A 17,054-nucleotide genomic window follows, 5' to 3' on the forward strand; every position below is an offset into this window, starting at 1 on the left:
CATACAACTTGGTTGGAGCTTACAGCCCCTCAGCTCCAGAAGAGTGAAGACACGGAGCGCGCACGTTGCGCTAGAAACCAAGGGTCCTGGGAGACACAGGGCATTGCGGCAGGCGAGCCGAGTGGGAGAGATCTCAGCTGAGAGCGTCCGCAGGAGGACGGTCACCAAGCCAGATTATGAGCAAGGTCACTTGGTCAGCAATGACAGCAACCTAGAATTGCGCAATCCCATATGGTGGCCACTGGCCGGCCATGGCCGCCAGCCCCTGAAACGCGTGGCTGGTTCACATGGCGATTTGCCATACGTGTGAAATACACATACGTCAGGTTTCCAAGATTTCATATGAGAAAACGAGTGTAAAATATCGCACTAACTTTTTTTTTCTTTTTCATATGCTGTATCCACATTAAAGTGCGAACATGTGGGCCACAGTGGATTAGGGAAAATCGATTATGACGAGTAATTTTGCTCACTTCTTTTTCAAAACGTGACCGCTACTAGTGAATTTAATATTGCGCGTGTGCCCCACGTCCGTGGCCGGTGTTATATTCTTGTTGTCCAGCGCTGGCCTAGAAGAAGTTTCTCGAGACGAAGCCCGAAGGAGTACCCCGCGCTCCACAGGGAACACCCCACACCACACTCATCCCCTGCAGGGCGGTGCTGCAGGAGGGCGGCCCCATTCCCCCCAGTATATTTTTACTCTTAACTCCCTCTGCCAGTATGGTATGTCTTCATAAAAATCTGCTCGCGCCACTAATTTTGCTGCTTCAGATCTATGCTCTCTAGTGACTTCAGAGATGTTTGGCCCCCAAGGTGGCTCTTGAATAGATCCGATGTGACCCACCAGTCGTTTTATCCGCCAAGCTCTCAGTTGGTGGTGCCGTGTTGGCGACGCTTTTGTCCTGTGGCAGACACATGCTCCCTTGAGCCTCGCTTGGGGCTGGCCTGGTAATTCCCAGTTACCCTTCCATCAGCCTGATCCCCTGGGAAGAAGGCACGGAGGCTTATGAACACCCCCATTGCAGCATTTGTCGCATGACCTTCTTTGCGTGAAATCTGAGCCCTTCAGGACTCAGGCCTCTTGGAAGACAGAGCCGAGACTCACCTTGCTTCTCCAGAAGCTGTCTGAGAACACCGTGGGCATCCCATAAACAGATGTGAATGATGAAGGAGTGTGCGGGGCCACCCTGTCAAGGGGCCCACGGGGTTAGGACGCAGTCTCTCCTTGGTTTCAGCCTCAGAGAATAACATCTAAACACCCAAATTTATATTAGCAGCTTTTTTTTATATTTTCTACCTGTATAAAAAAAAATGCATGAGTTTTCATTCTTTCGCACTGCTTAGGTGATCCACAAATAATATCTACACTGCATAAATAATAAATTTGGTTTGTCCTATCGTGTGATAATACACCTTGTCTGTTTTAAGCTGTCACGTCCCAAGCTTCAGGGTGGCCCCTCCCGGGTGGCTGACCCACAGCCACTGGGCACCATGTCTCCACTGCTGGCCTCTTAGGCCGTCATGGAATATTGAGAGTGGTAAACGGCAACACTGAGTTCTCCTTTTTGGATCCTGCCTCTTACCTTGATCATGCCTCGATCATCAGAGTTCGTCATCTGATTGATAAAATTCGGGTTCTTTTTCCAGAGGGAGCTGCTCGTCATTTAGGTTCACTAAGATTTTTCTCCCCATCTTTGTTGAGGTATAATTGACAAGTAAAAGTTGTATATAGTTAAGGTATACAACTCGATGTTCCGATATGCGTATATATTATTATAAAAAACAATCACCGCGATCGAGGTAATTAACATACCGATCACTTCACATATTTCTATATTTTTGTACGTGTGATGAGGACCCTTCAGTTCTGCTGGCAACATAAAGAACATCTGAATCTGTAAAAAATCATGTCCAAACTTGTAAAGAATTTTTATGGGAGTTTATTCGAGCCACAACCGATGACAGTTTCCGGGGAAGCAAGCTCTCAGATGCTGTGGGAAGTGACAGTTGTGCGGTTTCCTTCATGCATCTGAAATCGAGGGGGGACCACAAGGAAGGTTACGTGGAGGAGGGAGAAGGCAAGGCGGGGATCGGCTGCAGGACAGTTGCGATCACGTGCCCTCCTGAGGGTGGTCACGCTTATTCCAAAGGCGTGTTAACCTAGATGCACAGGAACAATGGACGGGGCTTGCTTAAGGCAAAGATAAAGCTTTTGCTAAAGAAGTTACATGCCTGGGTTATGACTCCCCACCGCGGCCTGCCCAGTTAGGAATTTATGATCAGATCCCCCTGTGAGGTGACTTTCAGTGGAACCCCTGCATCCACAGTACTCTCTTAGCAGATTTCAAATATACAATTCAGTATTATTAACTACGGTCACCATGCTGTACATTAGATCCCCAGAACTTTTTCATCTTATAACTGAAACTTTGTACCCTTTGACCAACATCTCCCTATTTCTCCCACACCCCAGCCCCTGGCAACAACCATTCTACTCTCTGCGTCTATGAGTCGGACTATTTTAGATGCCACATATAAGTGAGCTCATGCATTATTTGTCTTTCAGTGTTTGGCTCATTTCACTCAGCACGGTGTTCTCCAGGGTCATCCCTGTTGTTGCAAATGGCAGGACTTTCTTCTATCTTGATGTTCTTTATCCATTCATTCATTCATTCATTGACAGATGCTTCGGTTGTTTCCAAATCTCGGCTATTGTGAATGGTGCCTCAATGAACACACGAGTGCAGATAGCGCTTTGAGATACCGATTTCATTTTCTTTGGATATATATGCAGAAGTGGGATTGCTGGATCATATGGCAGTTCTATTTTTAATTTTTGGAGGACTCTTCATACTGTTTTTCATAGCGGAGGCACCATATTACATTCCCTCCAACAGCGTGTGAGGGTTCCCTTTTCCCTGCATGCTCACCAAGGCTTGTCAATAACTGCTTACTGAGGACCAACATGTCTTGGGTGCTGTGCTCAGCAGTGGGGCAGGCCGAATGCTGCAGGCATGATCTCTGTCCCCAGGGAACTCTCAGTCCCAGGTCTGTTAGCCCATGAGCACCCCTCCCCATCCCCCCAGGCCCTACAGAGGGTGTACCATCTTTCCGCAGTTCATCTCCATTGCTGGCCTTCTTGCCATCCCAAAGAGCTTAGAATATTCTGCACATTTTCTTGTTTCCTCCTCCAGACCACTTACAAAAATATTAAATAAGACTAGTCATAACAGTAGTGCTTGGGGAGTCGCCCAGTTCCCACTTCTCCACACACAGAAACGTGTCTTTTTCTATCTCTAACTCAGTTCTCTCTCCATGGCCAAACTGCCCTAAGTCCCACGGAGACTCATTATTGTAAAATCCCTTTTTCATGTAGAACCTTGTCAAAGGCTTTTGGAAAATCTAAATAGCTAAGAGGCAAGTGCTGAGCTAGGAATCAGGAAACCTGGGTTTTTGTCCTCGATGTCATTGGGCGAGGCGTAGACCAGTCCCAATCTGTTTCTTCATGGGTAAAACGAGAATGGCTGCTGGCAGTCAATATCGTAAAAATTTTACAACCGTCAGAGACGATGTTATTTAAAAATATTTTAAAATACTTGAAATGCATAAAACAAAAATAGACAAGATTATAATTTTTGAAAATGTACAACAGCCTCTTTTTCATTCACATGCATAATTTTCTCCCAAAAGAACTGTAATAGCTATGTGCAGCAGTAGACCGAGCTCCTCCAGCCTTCCCAGAGTGATGTTTGTTTAACATCAGCTACTGTCGGTCCTTGAAAGGATTCAGGTTTATCTAACCAATAGTGTAGTATGTAAACGCACAGAGGCTCGGGGGCTGGAATCAGTCGGACCTTGGTACACATCGAGGCCATGCCGTGCACTAGATGCGTGACCCCGGACAGGTTATTAACCTTCTCTGTGTCTCTCCTGTAAGTGGGATAACATTAATGCTTACCTCATGGAGTTACGAGATTTGTTGTTTAAATTTTATTAAAGTATAATTGGTGTGCAGTATTGTATTAGCTTCAGGTGTACAACATAGTGATTGGACATGTACATACCTTACTATGCGTTCACCACACCAAGTCTTGAACCATCTGTCAGCATGCAAAGTTATCACACTATTATAATTATTATGAGATTTAAAATGAGAGGTAAATACATGTAGAATGCCTAGGACCGTACCTGACACATAGCACCACTGAGTCATCAACAACCATCATTGCTATTATTTAGATAAGGGCCCAAGAGCTGGCAGCTGGTCCATTTTACCTACATTTCATGATTGTTCATCATTCAACAAATCCCACCACAAATTCCTTTTTTCCGTGTCTTGTATGAGAGTCTTTCAGCAGATGGGTGAATGAATGCTTACCTTTCTATTTTCCAAAACATGTAGTGGCTTGAGTGGGGGGAGAAGGAGGCCTGTCTTTCCAATTACTGACTTCCTCCCCATAACCTCATCCCTCCTCCCTGGGGAAGGCCAGGCTGTGAGAACTGGCCGTATTGGTGCTCCTGGTCCCTCCCTCCATCCCTGCTTTCCTCCTATGTCCACCTACACCCAGCACGTCACCTCATCCTAAAGAGCAGGGCAGTGAGAGCCTAATGAGAAAGAAGATCGCTCAGGCACTGAACTCAATTTCCCTTAGAGATCAGACCACACGGGCACCGGCATTCCCTCAACAAGCCGTCTCCCGCCCGAGGCCCGAGGGTGCTGGGGACAAGCGAGGTCGCTCTGTATCACTCTTGTCACTCTGATGATGCTGCTCCAGAGGTAACTCACAGCTGGAGATGAAGCCTGGCTGGGCCAGGGGCCAAAGCCATCACCGTGCAGTCAGACTCGGGTGATAATCCCAATTGATTTTACATAAACTCTCATTTCATTCAGATTAAGGCAGGGTCTGTCCAGGTGGCTGTCTGCTGGCTTGCAGGTGGGCACAAAAGCAGGAGGGGTATTGGAATTTGAGTCATTTTGATTTTCAAAGCTAAACATATTTCTCTTTAATGCTTTTACCAGTTGTTGTTGTTTTTTTCATGAGTTTAATGGGAAATGAGCAGAGGAGTTTTAACTTTATCAATTTACGTCTTCACTTTTAAAATAAACATTTGTCAAGCTCAAGTGTTTGAACGTCGACATCAGGAATGACTGACAAAAGCCACAGGAATTGTATAGACCAGAGACAGGCACTATCCTCAGTCCCCTGCCCTAGGGCCCCTCCCCCTCCAGGAAGTAACGGTGAATCCCATCGAGGGACCTGTCTCTCACGTAACGGGTAGGAGGAAAAAAGCATGGACTTCAGAGTCCCATCCCCAGGTTTTATAGCTCAGGCCAGTTGTTTAATGTGCCTGGGTCTCATTTTTCTCATCTATTATCAGTGTATCAGTTAGGGCTTTTGATGTTGCAAAAAGCCTTTTTATTCCTTTAACACTAAGGACGTATCTTGAGTAACTACAAACTCCTAATGTAGGGCAGGCTTTGGGAATTCAGTGGCTCGAGGACATCACCCAAAAAAACAATTCATTTTCCATCTCTGCTCCTGACCCTCCCTGGTCCCAGCTCCCCCTCTGAAGCATGACAGGGCTGCTGGCAGTTCTTTGAGCTCCCTGTCTCTCTGACCCATAGAGGGTGAGGAGAGAGTTTTCTCCCCCGTCATGAAACGCGGTCTCTGCTTTGCTCTGATTGCAGGTGTTGATTGGCTCGGGCCTGCTTTCTCTGTGGTCAGAGAGTGAGATTAGACTGATTTGCTCATGTCCGTCAAAGTCCACCCCAGCAAGCAGGGGTCGGGGCCAATCTCACACCAAACATGAGAGAAGGCGGAATGATCCTGGAGGGGTCATGCAAATCATGAATCTCAGAGGATCGAGAGGATTAAGTCAATAAGGAATGATGTGCTAAAGCATCTCCCAGTGCCTGATGTCTAGGAAGGGCTTAAAAATAATGCTTTCAAGGAAAACGAACGAACCGAGCCTGGGATCAACCTCAGATCAACGAAATACCCTGGTGTCAGAGTTCAGTGACTTCAACAGAAACAAGAGGCAGCAGGCGCCCAGACGAAGCGATGTCCTCGGTTGTCACTAACGTGGGGTCCCTGCTCTCGTTCAGTTCCTCTGAATAACTCTTCCAGTCCCCTTGATCTCGTGAGAGGTTAAAAATGAAGTAGCAGAAGTTGCCTATGGCCATGCTACCCTGGATAAGCCCGACCCCGTCTGATCTCGGAAGCTAAGCAGGGTCGGGCCTGGTTAGGACTTGGATGGGAGACCACCTAGGAAGACCAGGTGCTGTCAGCTTAAAAAATAAGGGAGGTCCTTGCAATCTGTGAGGTCAACTGAGGGTTGCCTCACCTAAAATAATAAATTAATTAAAAATAAGAGTATATAACGGGACTGTTTAGATTATAATTTTTTTTTTTAGTTTTATTATTAAAATCTGTAAAATTACACTGTGGGTATCTTACAGGCTTTTACACAAATGGCGTCTGATCGAGTGGCGTGATGCCCCAGCTGTCACCTCTGCCTGCCTCCCGCCACGTTCCCTTCCTCCTCCCCACGCCGTCCGGAACGTTCGGTTCCGACTTTAGCGCGCGGGGCGTTGTTAGCACCGGGTAGCGATCGTGTCGAATTCGTCAGCTCAGACTAGTGATGGTTCTGATTCTAGAGTGGAGGCCGGCTTTTCTAGATTTGTCCTCCGTCATGGCGGGGGCTGCAGGGCGCGGAGGGAGGCAAAGTATTTTTCCCGTTGTCTCTGCGTTGTCCGAGGAGTTCTAGGAAAGACCTTTGGACGGCCCAGGGACGAGTTACTCTGCCGAGCGTTCTCGGAAGACTGAGGATGACTCATGCCCAAAGCACATTTTCCTGGAACACCCACATCCCCTTCCCTGGGGACACGAATAGAACCTCTAGGAGGTTTGGGGACCCTATATCTACTCCTAAATTTGAGACGTGAGCCATTAATGGCCAGAACGAGCCCGCTTGGTGTGAAACTTCTGGGGTTGGCCCCGTGCCTGGTTCCCCTGGACCGAAGGTTTGTCAGGGATCGTCGGGTACCAGTTTCAAGGTACCAGCCCACGTCCTTATGCCCCCATGTTTTCTTCTGACAAACGTGGCAAATACTACTGCCTGTCTGTCATAGGATGGCCCTCAGATCTGAGGCAGCTTCAATTATCTACTGTTCCCCAATCCCTACACCCCACTCCCCAATACCAGCCTCATCCTCTTTTCTATGGACACAGCAAACAAGGCCACAAACACTTAAGCCTGAGGCACAGGGAACCAGAGAGAAGTCCCACTTGGGCTCCTCTTCCCTTCTCTTTGTCATTCCCCACGTGAGGCCCATGATGGGCTGTGTCATTCCTGTTCCTTTGGGCCTCGCCTCTGGGCACTGTGGCCACAGAGCTCACGGCCTCTGCCCTGGCTGTTGGGAGGCTCCCTCGACTGAAGCTCGACTGTGGGCCTTCAGGATCGAATCTCACCTCGGTTCTCCTCTCCCTCTTCTCCGCAGATCCGGGTGGACGGGCCCAAGGACAATGCTCTCCAGTATGAGACGGTGCAGGTGGTGGACCCCGGCCCTGTCCTCCGGGACATGGCCTTCTCCAAGGACCACGAGCAGCTCTACATCATGTCAGAAAGGCAGGTAAGGCTCTCCGGGCTCTGTTAGACATTGGTCTTGCGGCCGAGTGCCAGCCTGTGGCTCAGCAGAAACCTGCAGGAGGCCAGCTGCAGATTGGGGCTTGACTCATGGCTCAGCATGCATCCTGTTGGTTATGCTGCTTACAGACTGAGGCTGAGCGTGCTGAGACAGGGAACGAAACCTTTTAAGTAACAAAATATCTGCGAGTCTCGAATGAATCCACTAACTTCAAAATGCTGGTGTGTATATGTTCTGTGCCAACATTTAGTCTCTTCTGAAGACACATTGTACAAATGCTCAAGGTTTTTGCCTAGACTTCCCTACACAAAGGGTCATCTCCTACCAAGGTGCTCTTCCTACCCCCTGGAGGCCTGTGGTGGGTAAGGATTTGTTGTCTAAAAATCCCAAGTGAGGGAACGTCATGGAAGAGTTAGACGGAGGGAGATTCAGAAAATAGGGTCTGCGTATGAGGGGCGAAATGACATAATGTGTCCTGAGCCTTTGGGTGTAACCGTAACTCTCACATGAAACCTCCATAAAATGTCATAAGGCCAAACTAAGCAGAATAGATATGGTGCAGTGATTACTATTAGCTGGTACCGAGTTAGAAGGTGCAAAATTGGGCTTGCTTCTGGGACTCGGCTGAGAACTAAGTAAGTTCTTTAGGGGTTTCCGAGCTCATGCCAGGACTCTAGGTCTGCAGCAGGCGAAGGAATCAATTTCACCTTGGAAAGTCCATGATTTAAGGGTATTTCCTGGAGTGCCCTAACTCACCGCCCATCGTGTTCCACCCCACAAGACGTACCCCGCCCCCAAGCACGCATTAGCACTGTCGTACCTCTGCCCCTGTCATCTGTATGTAGGATGGGTCATTCCTAGGAGCTGTCCCCCCAGCCCATGAATATGTATGTGGCAAAGGCAGCAGCCATGAAGGCCAGATCCCCCCTCTTATTCATCTTCATTAGTGAGGCCTGAACTCCCCCAGAAGACCTTGCCGACAGAGTCTGGATTGTTCCTCCTGTCCCCTCTCTGCATGGCGAGGGAGATAAACACCACATTATGCCACCCACGGGCTTGCGCATTATGCTTCAGCAGCCCCCAGCAGCTCCACCCTCCCCAAGAGCTCGATGACATCTTCTCTTGATGTGGGACTCCACGTTCACACTAGGACCCATTGTGGTACCCGGCTGGAGACTGCTGTGCCTTGGGAAAGGCCTGATGTGGGGCCAAGAGGGAAGCAGATTACCCCAGGAGTCTGGAGCGGGTCTGAGGCTGCTCCTTTGCTTTCATTCCTGGCTCTTTCAATGGGGCCCATGCTCCCCGCTCCCTGCCTCCAAGGCCCTAGACATTGAGAGGAAGTAGCTTTCCTTGGTGGTATGAGACCTTTGGAGAAGACCTGAGACCTCCCTGTGCACATAAACTACCTTAGGCAGGTCTCAGGTCTTGGACGTGGTTAAGCACACAGGTCTGGGTGTCAGAATATCTCAGCCTGCATCGTGGTGCTACCATTTACTGAGCAGCTCTCAGATAAGTTTCTTAACCAATTTAAGACTCAGAGTTCTTAACTGTCACATAGAAGTAATAACGACATGCAAGAGCGTTGTTCCACGGACCAAATGACATAACACATGTAATAAGCATGAACCAAGCCTGGCAAAGAGTAAGGCCTTGGTCAGTGGAGGCACCTTCTCATGACATTGCAACAGGAGTGTCCAGACACTGGCCGTGTTTGGAGTCAGGCAGGCGGTGGCATCAAGAATCTGGGAGATCTATCAGGTATGAAGCTCAGGAATCCAAGTCCAGGCCAAAGCAGGCGGGGAGCAGAGGTATGGTCTCAGGGAGAACAAATCAAGAACCCAGGGCTTGCTTTACTGACCAAGCACAGCAAGTAGATCTCCAGGCAAGAGCATCTCGGTCAATATACTGAGGATATACCAGCCCAGGAGGTCAGGACTATTTCCAGCCTCTGTCGCTGGTGGATCGGTGTCAAGTCACAATGAGTAGGACACTTTGCAGGACTGAGTCTGCGGGCGAAGGGTACATGCTCAGCCATAGGGTCTGCTCTGCCTCGAAGGCGCTTCCCTTTCTCATCTGGCTAATTTTTCCTGTCCTTCAAAACGCAGCTCTGCTGTTATATTCCAATCAGGGCCTGTGGGTAGACACTTCTATTGTGGCTCTCCTCAGACTGGGCTGTGCCGAGGACTTCTTTGTCTTTCTGTCCTACCAGACCCTCAGCAGCTCGAGGGCAGTCCTGTACCTTCTTCGTCTGCCTACACATCACCTAATGGCCCCTCGATAAATATTTGATGATTGAATGATTCATTGAATGAATGAATGAATGAATCCCCAGTGTCTTCACCGAACCATAATTCAAAAAGGTACCGAAATTATTTATTGCTCATCTTAATTCCCAAGTTCAGACATATAAGGTTTTAAAACTACACTTTGGATAAAGAAAGCAAACTTCAGTCGTCTGTTTACCACTGCCATGATTTTTGCCCTGTCCTGAACTATACTTTGTGTTTTTATTTAAAAAAAAAAAAAATTACTGTTTAAGCGTAAATAGCCTACTTTAACCATCTCTTTAATAGTAATCTTCTAGACAGATGTGCTAGTCATATATAAAATACCTAATTGTGACATTGTGATTTATAATAAGACATATATGTTTGATCCTCACCCCCGTTTCTGGCACAGAGCTTCCAAAAGCCTTGGAATTTCCTGAGTGACGAGAGCAATGGGAACGTTTCGTGTTATAATATTTGGTCTCTCGTCTTCACTTCAAAAAAATCCCTTCAGAGCCATAAAGGTGAAATGGGGTTGTTGTTATTTATTCCTGACGAGCCCCTTTTAACCACGACTGAGTTTATGTAAATGAGGCGACTTTGGGAGAACCCCTAAAGACGGGAGAGGGCGGGTCTGGCTGCCAGGAGAGATGGTCATGTGGTCAGAGGGTTGGAAGAGGTAAGGATCGTATGACAAGCTGAGGTAGAGAATGGAGTGCGGCGCAGGTGCGTGTGCGTGCGTGCACACGCGTGCGCACCGTCCCCCGCCCGTCCCTGTCTGTGCGTCTCCGTCAGCCTCCTCCTTGCTTTGTCCCCGTCCGCGTTTGTGTATGTGGTGTGTATTTACTATCACTCCAGTGCTCCCAAGGGGACGTCTACATGCCCCGAAGCCGCTGTAATAAAAACCTAGCAAACCGATGGGAGGGAAGCGCGGGGAATGTCGGTGAGGCAGGTAGGTGAGAAGCCGAGGTGGCAGAGCCGGAGTTGTCCCCAAGTGCCCTGGAATGACCTGCCTCCGGGGGAGAAGCAGCCGCCCCCACCCACGACACAGCTGTCCTCTTTGATAGGCCCAAGAGCAAGTGACAGATTTCCCGGTGAATTTCAGCCTCTCCGCCATCCCACACACCAGTTTTCCCCGGCCTGCGAGCCGGAGGCCTCGAACGCGTGTTTCTGCTTTTGAGATGTGGTTTCGGCTGTGTCCGGGCCAACGCCTCTGTCAAGGCTTTCTTCGTTTTACTGATTCCTGTTGACGGTGGGTCCGCTTCCAGGTGCCTGGGGGCACTCACAGCCTGTCCCCCTGGCATTCAAATCCTGCTGTGATTCAGGACACGGATGCCTTCAGGGGCTGAGGAGGTGGGTCTGGAGGTGTGTCTACCTGCTGGTCAGAAAGCAGGGCCAGCCGGGGCAGCTCTGCTTGCCTCCTTCCAGCAAAGTCCAGTAGCGAAGGAGGGAGGGCCATCTCGCTTTATGACACATTACGCAGGCCTGACTCCTTCGTTCGCGCAACAGATAACTCACTAAGCACCTACTATGTGCGGAGCACTAGCCTAGGTACTGGGGAAACAACAGTGAAGAAACAGATAAATATCTCTGACTTTAGGAGCTCGAAGTCTTAGCAAGAGGAAGCAGCGAAGAAGCCGTCGACGTACTGGGTAAATCATGCAGTTGGTGAGCAAGCAATAAGTACTATGGAATGAGGAAACGGAGCCGTTTTAAATGGGACAGTCACAGAAGGCTCCCCAGGGACGCTAAGCGGAGGCCTGTCAAGGGCACCTGCCCCTTTCCTGTTCTTCGTGTTTCTTTTCAGGCTCTTTGCTTGGGATTGTGAAACTGAGCGACGGGCGAGCCCGCGCCGTGAGAGGGAATTGTGCGCAGGTGCCGATGTGATCGTGACGCTGTTGAGCGTTTCGGAGGGAAGCTCTCAGTTCACGGGGAAAGTGATGCCGTGGTCCCAGACAGGCTCGTGCCACTGGGGGCCCGGAGTCCTCACTGGATGGTGCCTCTGCGGTGTCCCCTGTGTGACGAAGGGGGCGTCCTTGCCTCCGTGTGCCCCAGGGTCCCTCCCGTCCCCAGCCTGCCTCTCGGGGGTGTTCTGAGGCTTCTGAGGTCCTGGCGTGATGTCTGACGATCTTGGAGGTCCGCTGACATCGCCCTCATACGGTGCACCTGTTTCTGCAGCCGGAGGTGATGGGCCGCGGTAAGGACGATGCTCATGCTGGCCGGCGCCGGGTCCCTGGGCACGTCCCTCTCGAGCGAGGTGCGTTTGTGGTGACACGGCCGTCTTTCCATCACTCTGCCGGCCCCTGCAGGGGACCGAGCTGTACATTCCGGTTTGCGTTTGGATGGCTGACGCTGTGACAAGCCCATCTGGACATTCGCTCCTGGCACCCAGACCGGGCCGTTCCCGACAGCTCCTGGGAGAGGGAGCTTGAAGAACAGGCCCGAGAGTGAATGACAGGAATCGGAGCCACCGGGGGCGCTCGCGAAAAGAGAAACGCTGTCGCAGTGTTTCACCCAGTTTCACTCCGGCAAAAGCCTTGCCGTTTGTCTTGGAGCTGGATCCGCCGCTTCCAGCGCGTCGTGACCGAGATGTCCCCACTTCCCACTTCCTTCTCGGTGAAGGCGGAGCATCTCCATCCCACCATCGCAGACCCGGAGGGGAAGGAACGAGGCAGGGGAAACGACTTCCTGCTCCAGTTTCCTATGGCCACTGGGGGCTGGTAGCCTGGATTCTCCACTGTACCACAAAACCTCAGAACTGGGAAAGCTCTCGAGCCTTATCGGGTTCAGCTCTCTCCCGCTGCCTTTCCCCCGCTGTGACTGATGAGCCGACTGAAGCCCAGGGGAGTAAATAGCTTGTCCAGAGCCACACAGGTGGTTGGAAGAGGAGCCGAGTGAGAACGCGGCTCAGGTCCCACTGCCATGTCTTCTCCATCCCCTCTCCCACTGTGGGGGCGAGAGACTGTCCTCATCCCTTCGTCTTCCCAGCAGGAGAGTCATGTGCCCAGTTCCTCAGCCACCAGAATGAGCTTAGATACCAAAAGGACTTGCCACAGGCAGGGAGGGATGAATGGGTCATGAGAAGTGAGAGCGAGAACTCAGAACCGACCTCACCGATCTGTGAAGGAGGCCCCGAGGCTTATTCTTTCTTAGTTCTCTCCTGATGCAAGTTGGGACAAGGGCTCCTGTACAGCATCCACTCTAGAGCATCTTGAGGTACACAGGGCCCCAAACATAGCCAGTCCACTCCACAGAGGGAGTTGGCAGAGAAGCAGCCCACCACCGCCACCATCTTTGCTTCTGGTGATCACTCGTACAGGCATAAAAGTCTCTAACATCTGAGTACGATCGGGCTTAGCCGCCCTGCCTGAGAGGAAAAGACGAAAGTGACTTGACATTTCTCAGAAAGTCATGGGGGTGACTGGAATCAGCAATGTGTGCAGGACAGAAGCCACAGCTGGTCATGAACATGCTGTGAGCTTGGGTTTTCATCCTGGCCCTCCGTGCTCCCCAGCGCTGCCTCCCAGAGCAAGTCATTCAAGCAGTTTGTGCTTCTGTTTCTTCATGCATAAAATGCAAATGGTCATGTCAACCTTTTGGGACTTTTAGGATTAAAGTTAACATATGTAAAGTGCCCAGCATGTAGTAGACTCTCAGCAAGTTCAAGGTTATCATCATCATCATATTATTACTAATACTTTTAGGAAAAGCATTGTCACCAGGGGTAGGGAGAGGCTTGGACAAACTACTGCTTGGTGGCTGAAGGTCATTTCAGCTCCGGGCACCAGCTCCCCCAGATGCCCCAGCACCCCCATCCGTTTTGAAGCCCCTCAGACAATTAATAAGGCTGCGCGTCCCTTTCTTCCTGTTAGCCCTGCCCTTGAGGAGACAGAAGGACCTGGAGCCTGAGGTCTCCTTCCCCAGTCGGAGTCCTGTGGCTTCCGCAGGGCTCGGCAGGTTTTTCTTTGTAAACTCCACCTCTGCTCTGGGGAAGGAATTTTAGTCCGTCTGCATCCAGCCGCACTGGACTTGAGGGTGTCACAGACTGGGCAGCTGACATCGCTGCTGGCTCGTCATGTGTCAGGATTTCCAGGGCAGAAGGGGACAAGGCTTGTTCCCCTTCTCTGCCCCGAACGAGAGAAGAAGAGCAAGTGTGTAAAGGTGGGGTGGACGAGGGGGGAAGACAAGACATCTAAGGGGCAAGCGATGATGGAAAAGCCGTGGCAGCTCTCTCGCCCTGAACGCCATTAAGCATCTGTCTCCAGCAATCGCCCTGACAGTCAGATCTCTCCACTCGGTGCCCGTGACTCCACACTTCCAGGGCACTCGCAGTGCCGTTTTTAAGGCAACCACCTACAGTGTTCCGCTTCGCGGCGTGTGGGAAGACGCTACCGCGTGGGCTGTGTCTCCACCCCGGCCACGTGTGCTTATGGTGTGCCCAGTGCAGGGCTGAGCACCGCGCAGCGTGGAAAAGAGAGGAAGGGAGGCCTGTTGCGGGAGCTCTCTGGGGCGAGGGGGGACACACTCCAGCTTTCGGGGCACTGCAAAGAAAGCGACCCCTATTGGAGCCCAACTTCCTCATGAAGTTAGAGCCCAGGGAGGAAAAGAGTGTCAGCTTGAAAGGTCATCACTCTTGGTGTGTTTCCTAAGGCAACACCCTCAATTCTGCGGGCTTGCCTTCCCTCCCCCCCCCCCACCACCGCCCACCTCCTCTTACGCAGGTGGGTGTGGACGGATGCTGGTCTACACAACCCCTGACCTCTAGGGGCTGGGACGATGTCCGAACAGAAGTGTTTAAGTTCCTGAGGCCTGACTGACTCGTGCTTGAGTTCTGCAGAAAGAGAGGCTGGGAATATCGGGTACTGGAGTCGTCATGTTCTCAGTTTGAATATTGATAAGACGTTTTTAAAAAGTAAACAGATGCGTGTTCATTTGTACCATTGTTCAAGATGACTGGTTGGTATTAGCGATGTCACATGACTTTACCAAACGCAGTATAGGAATGAAAGGAGAAATTACAAACAGCAGAATTGTATCTGAACTGAGTCTCTTAAGTGCATCTCAAATATTATGCGTAGACAATGGAGACATGCATTTGAAACAGGCTCAAAGACAATGCAATAAGTTCGAAGGAATGCGTAATGGCTGAGGAGGAGATTGGATGTTTTTAAAAGAAAGTTGCGCAAACCAAGGAAGGAGTGGAGAAATGGGTTCGGAAAGAGGTGTATCCTTCTCAAAAAAGATGGAGGTCTGGTGCTGAAGGCTGTCCAGTCAGTCACCTGCTGCGGGACCCGAAGGTGGCTCAGAGCCTGAGCCGGAACCACCAGAACTGGTTTCCAGTCCTGGCTTTGACACTTTCTATCGCCATGACCTTGGGCAAGTTATTTAGCCTCTGGGTACTTCAATTTTCTCAACAGTAACACAGGATATGCTAGTGCCATTTCCTGGGTGTTTACAATGAGTAAATCAGAAAACATATATAAAATTCTCAATGCAGGGCCTGACGCATAATGAGGGCTCAATAAATCTTAGCTTTCATCTTTATTATTTTCAGTATGCTGGTCTAGTAGATTATCTATATTTTACTGAAAAAAATTCACCTATAATATTTTTATTTCTATCATTCATAAACATGTCCTTATCTCCTCCAGGGCATATTGGACCCCCAGTTTTTTGGTACCTAGAGTGGCAGAGAGCAGACCAGGTGGCCTTCATCAGCCACACTTCCCAGTCAGCCATGGCCACATAGCCTGAGGCTGGGGGTGTCGAGGGCCCCTCGGCTATTTTAGTAAACTGTTTATGTCCAACTTGCTTCCTCAAGTCACCGCCTTTAGCAGAGGTCACCACTGACATCTGACATTGCTTTCAGGGTAAGATAATAGGCCCCTGCTCCTCTGAAGCCACCTTTAATCCACAAGAGTTGGTGATAAATGCTCATTCTTACAAAGGTGAGGGCGTCTCAGGACACAAGCAATACACACATGACATATGACATTTAAATGAGGTCCCTCACCTGCCCCTCACCTTGAAAACGCTTTAAGCCTCAGTTAGATCAGGATGCTAAATGTTGCTAAGAATAATCGGATGGGACAAGGGAATAAACTATTAGAATGTCTTTTTTTTTTTTTCTATTTAAAACAAGAAATTAGGCTTCACTCATCTTTAAGGTACAACTGATCCTGGGTACTATTTCCCTGCCTCGGTCTACACATGAGCCATTCACGTGTCAGGAGGCATGGAGGTGCTGTGGAGTGCCACGTCGCCGGTGTTCGGCGGTGGCATTCTTACCGGCCAAGTCAGTTTCATCATATGACAACAAATTTGCAATTTATGTCTCACAAATATTATCGATATTATGAAAACGATTCTTTAAACAGAATCTTCGCTGATAGTTTGCAATGAGATGCGAGTGACCATGAAAATGTTTTGTGCAGCACAGGCAGACATTTGCTGGTCATAGTAACAGAAATAAATGTTTTTCTTTCAAAAGAACCCAAATGTTTCACATTTGCTGACCTTTTCTGTTCTGACAAGCAGCTGTCAGAAGCAGCTGTCAGAGCAACGCCACTTAACTGATAACTTTGAAAAATTACACATTTCAGCTGTCCTCTCAGTATAAAGTCAATGTGTTAACAATGAATTAGAAAGTAACTACCTTTAGAGTTTATGGCATGGAGGGACTATTTTGGATGGAGAAAAACAGATATTTAGAACTAGTTTATCTAGATGTGGTTTTACAATGGTTTATCTAGACGTGGTTTTATTGTTGATGTGAGTGTGACACTTTAATGACATATACAAAAACTTAAAAAATTTGGAAACAGAATCTGCCTAAAATTCTTCCAACGAAAGAGTTTTAAAGGGTTTTGACCTATTTGTTTAAAAATACAAAAAATGCAGCTCCTTCCAATTAGTTCAAAGAACAGCTGATTGACATCAGAGAAGATGGAAATCTACTAGCTGAATTTCAACAACAATCTTCCCATAATTGGTGCATGAAACCGAAAAAAAAAAGTATCGTGATTTAATCAGCATGACCAACAACGTGCTTTTTGCACCTCAGTGTCTACATGAGGTGTCTTTTTCCATTATGACAGCCATTAAAACAAAGTATCGAAATAAATGGGTCCTTCCATTTG

General features: G+C 49.2%; 1 protein-coding gene and 1 pseudogene across 3 annotated transcripts in view; both read left to right on the forward strand.

The window, feature by feature from the left end:
• Positions 1–17,054, forward strand: part of PLXNA4 (plexin A4) — a 424,868-nt gene that overhangs the window by 271,215 nt on the left and 136,599 nt on the right. For all 3 annotated transcript variants that reach the window (XM_016148741.2, XM_016148739.2, XM_016148740.2), the window contains exon 4: positions 7,502–7,633. In XM_016148741.2, the coding sequence (XP_016004227.2) occupies positions 7,502–7,633 (132 nt within the window). The remainder of the gene's footprint in view (positions 1–7,501; positions 7,634–17,054) is intronic.
• Positions 6,173–6,291, forward strand: LOC118610922 (annotated as a pseudogene).

The sequence above is a fragment of the Rousettus aegyptiacus genome, unplaced genomic scaffold, assembly GCF_014176215.1.
Source record: "Rousettus aegyptiacus isolate mRouAeg1 unplaced genomic scaffold, mRouAeg1.p scaffold_m13_p_13, whole genome shotgun sequence".
NCBI classification, from domain to species: domain Eukaryota; kingdom Metazoa; phylum Chordata; class Mammalia; order Chiroptera; family Pteropodidae; genus Rousettus; species Rousettus aegyptiacus.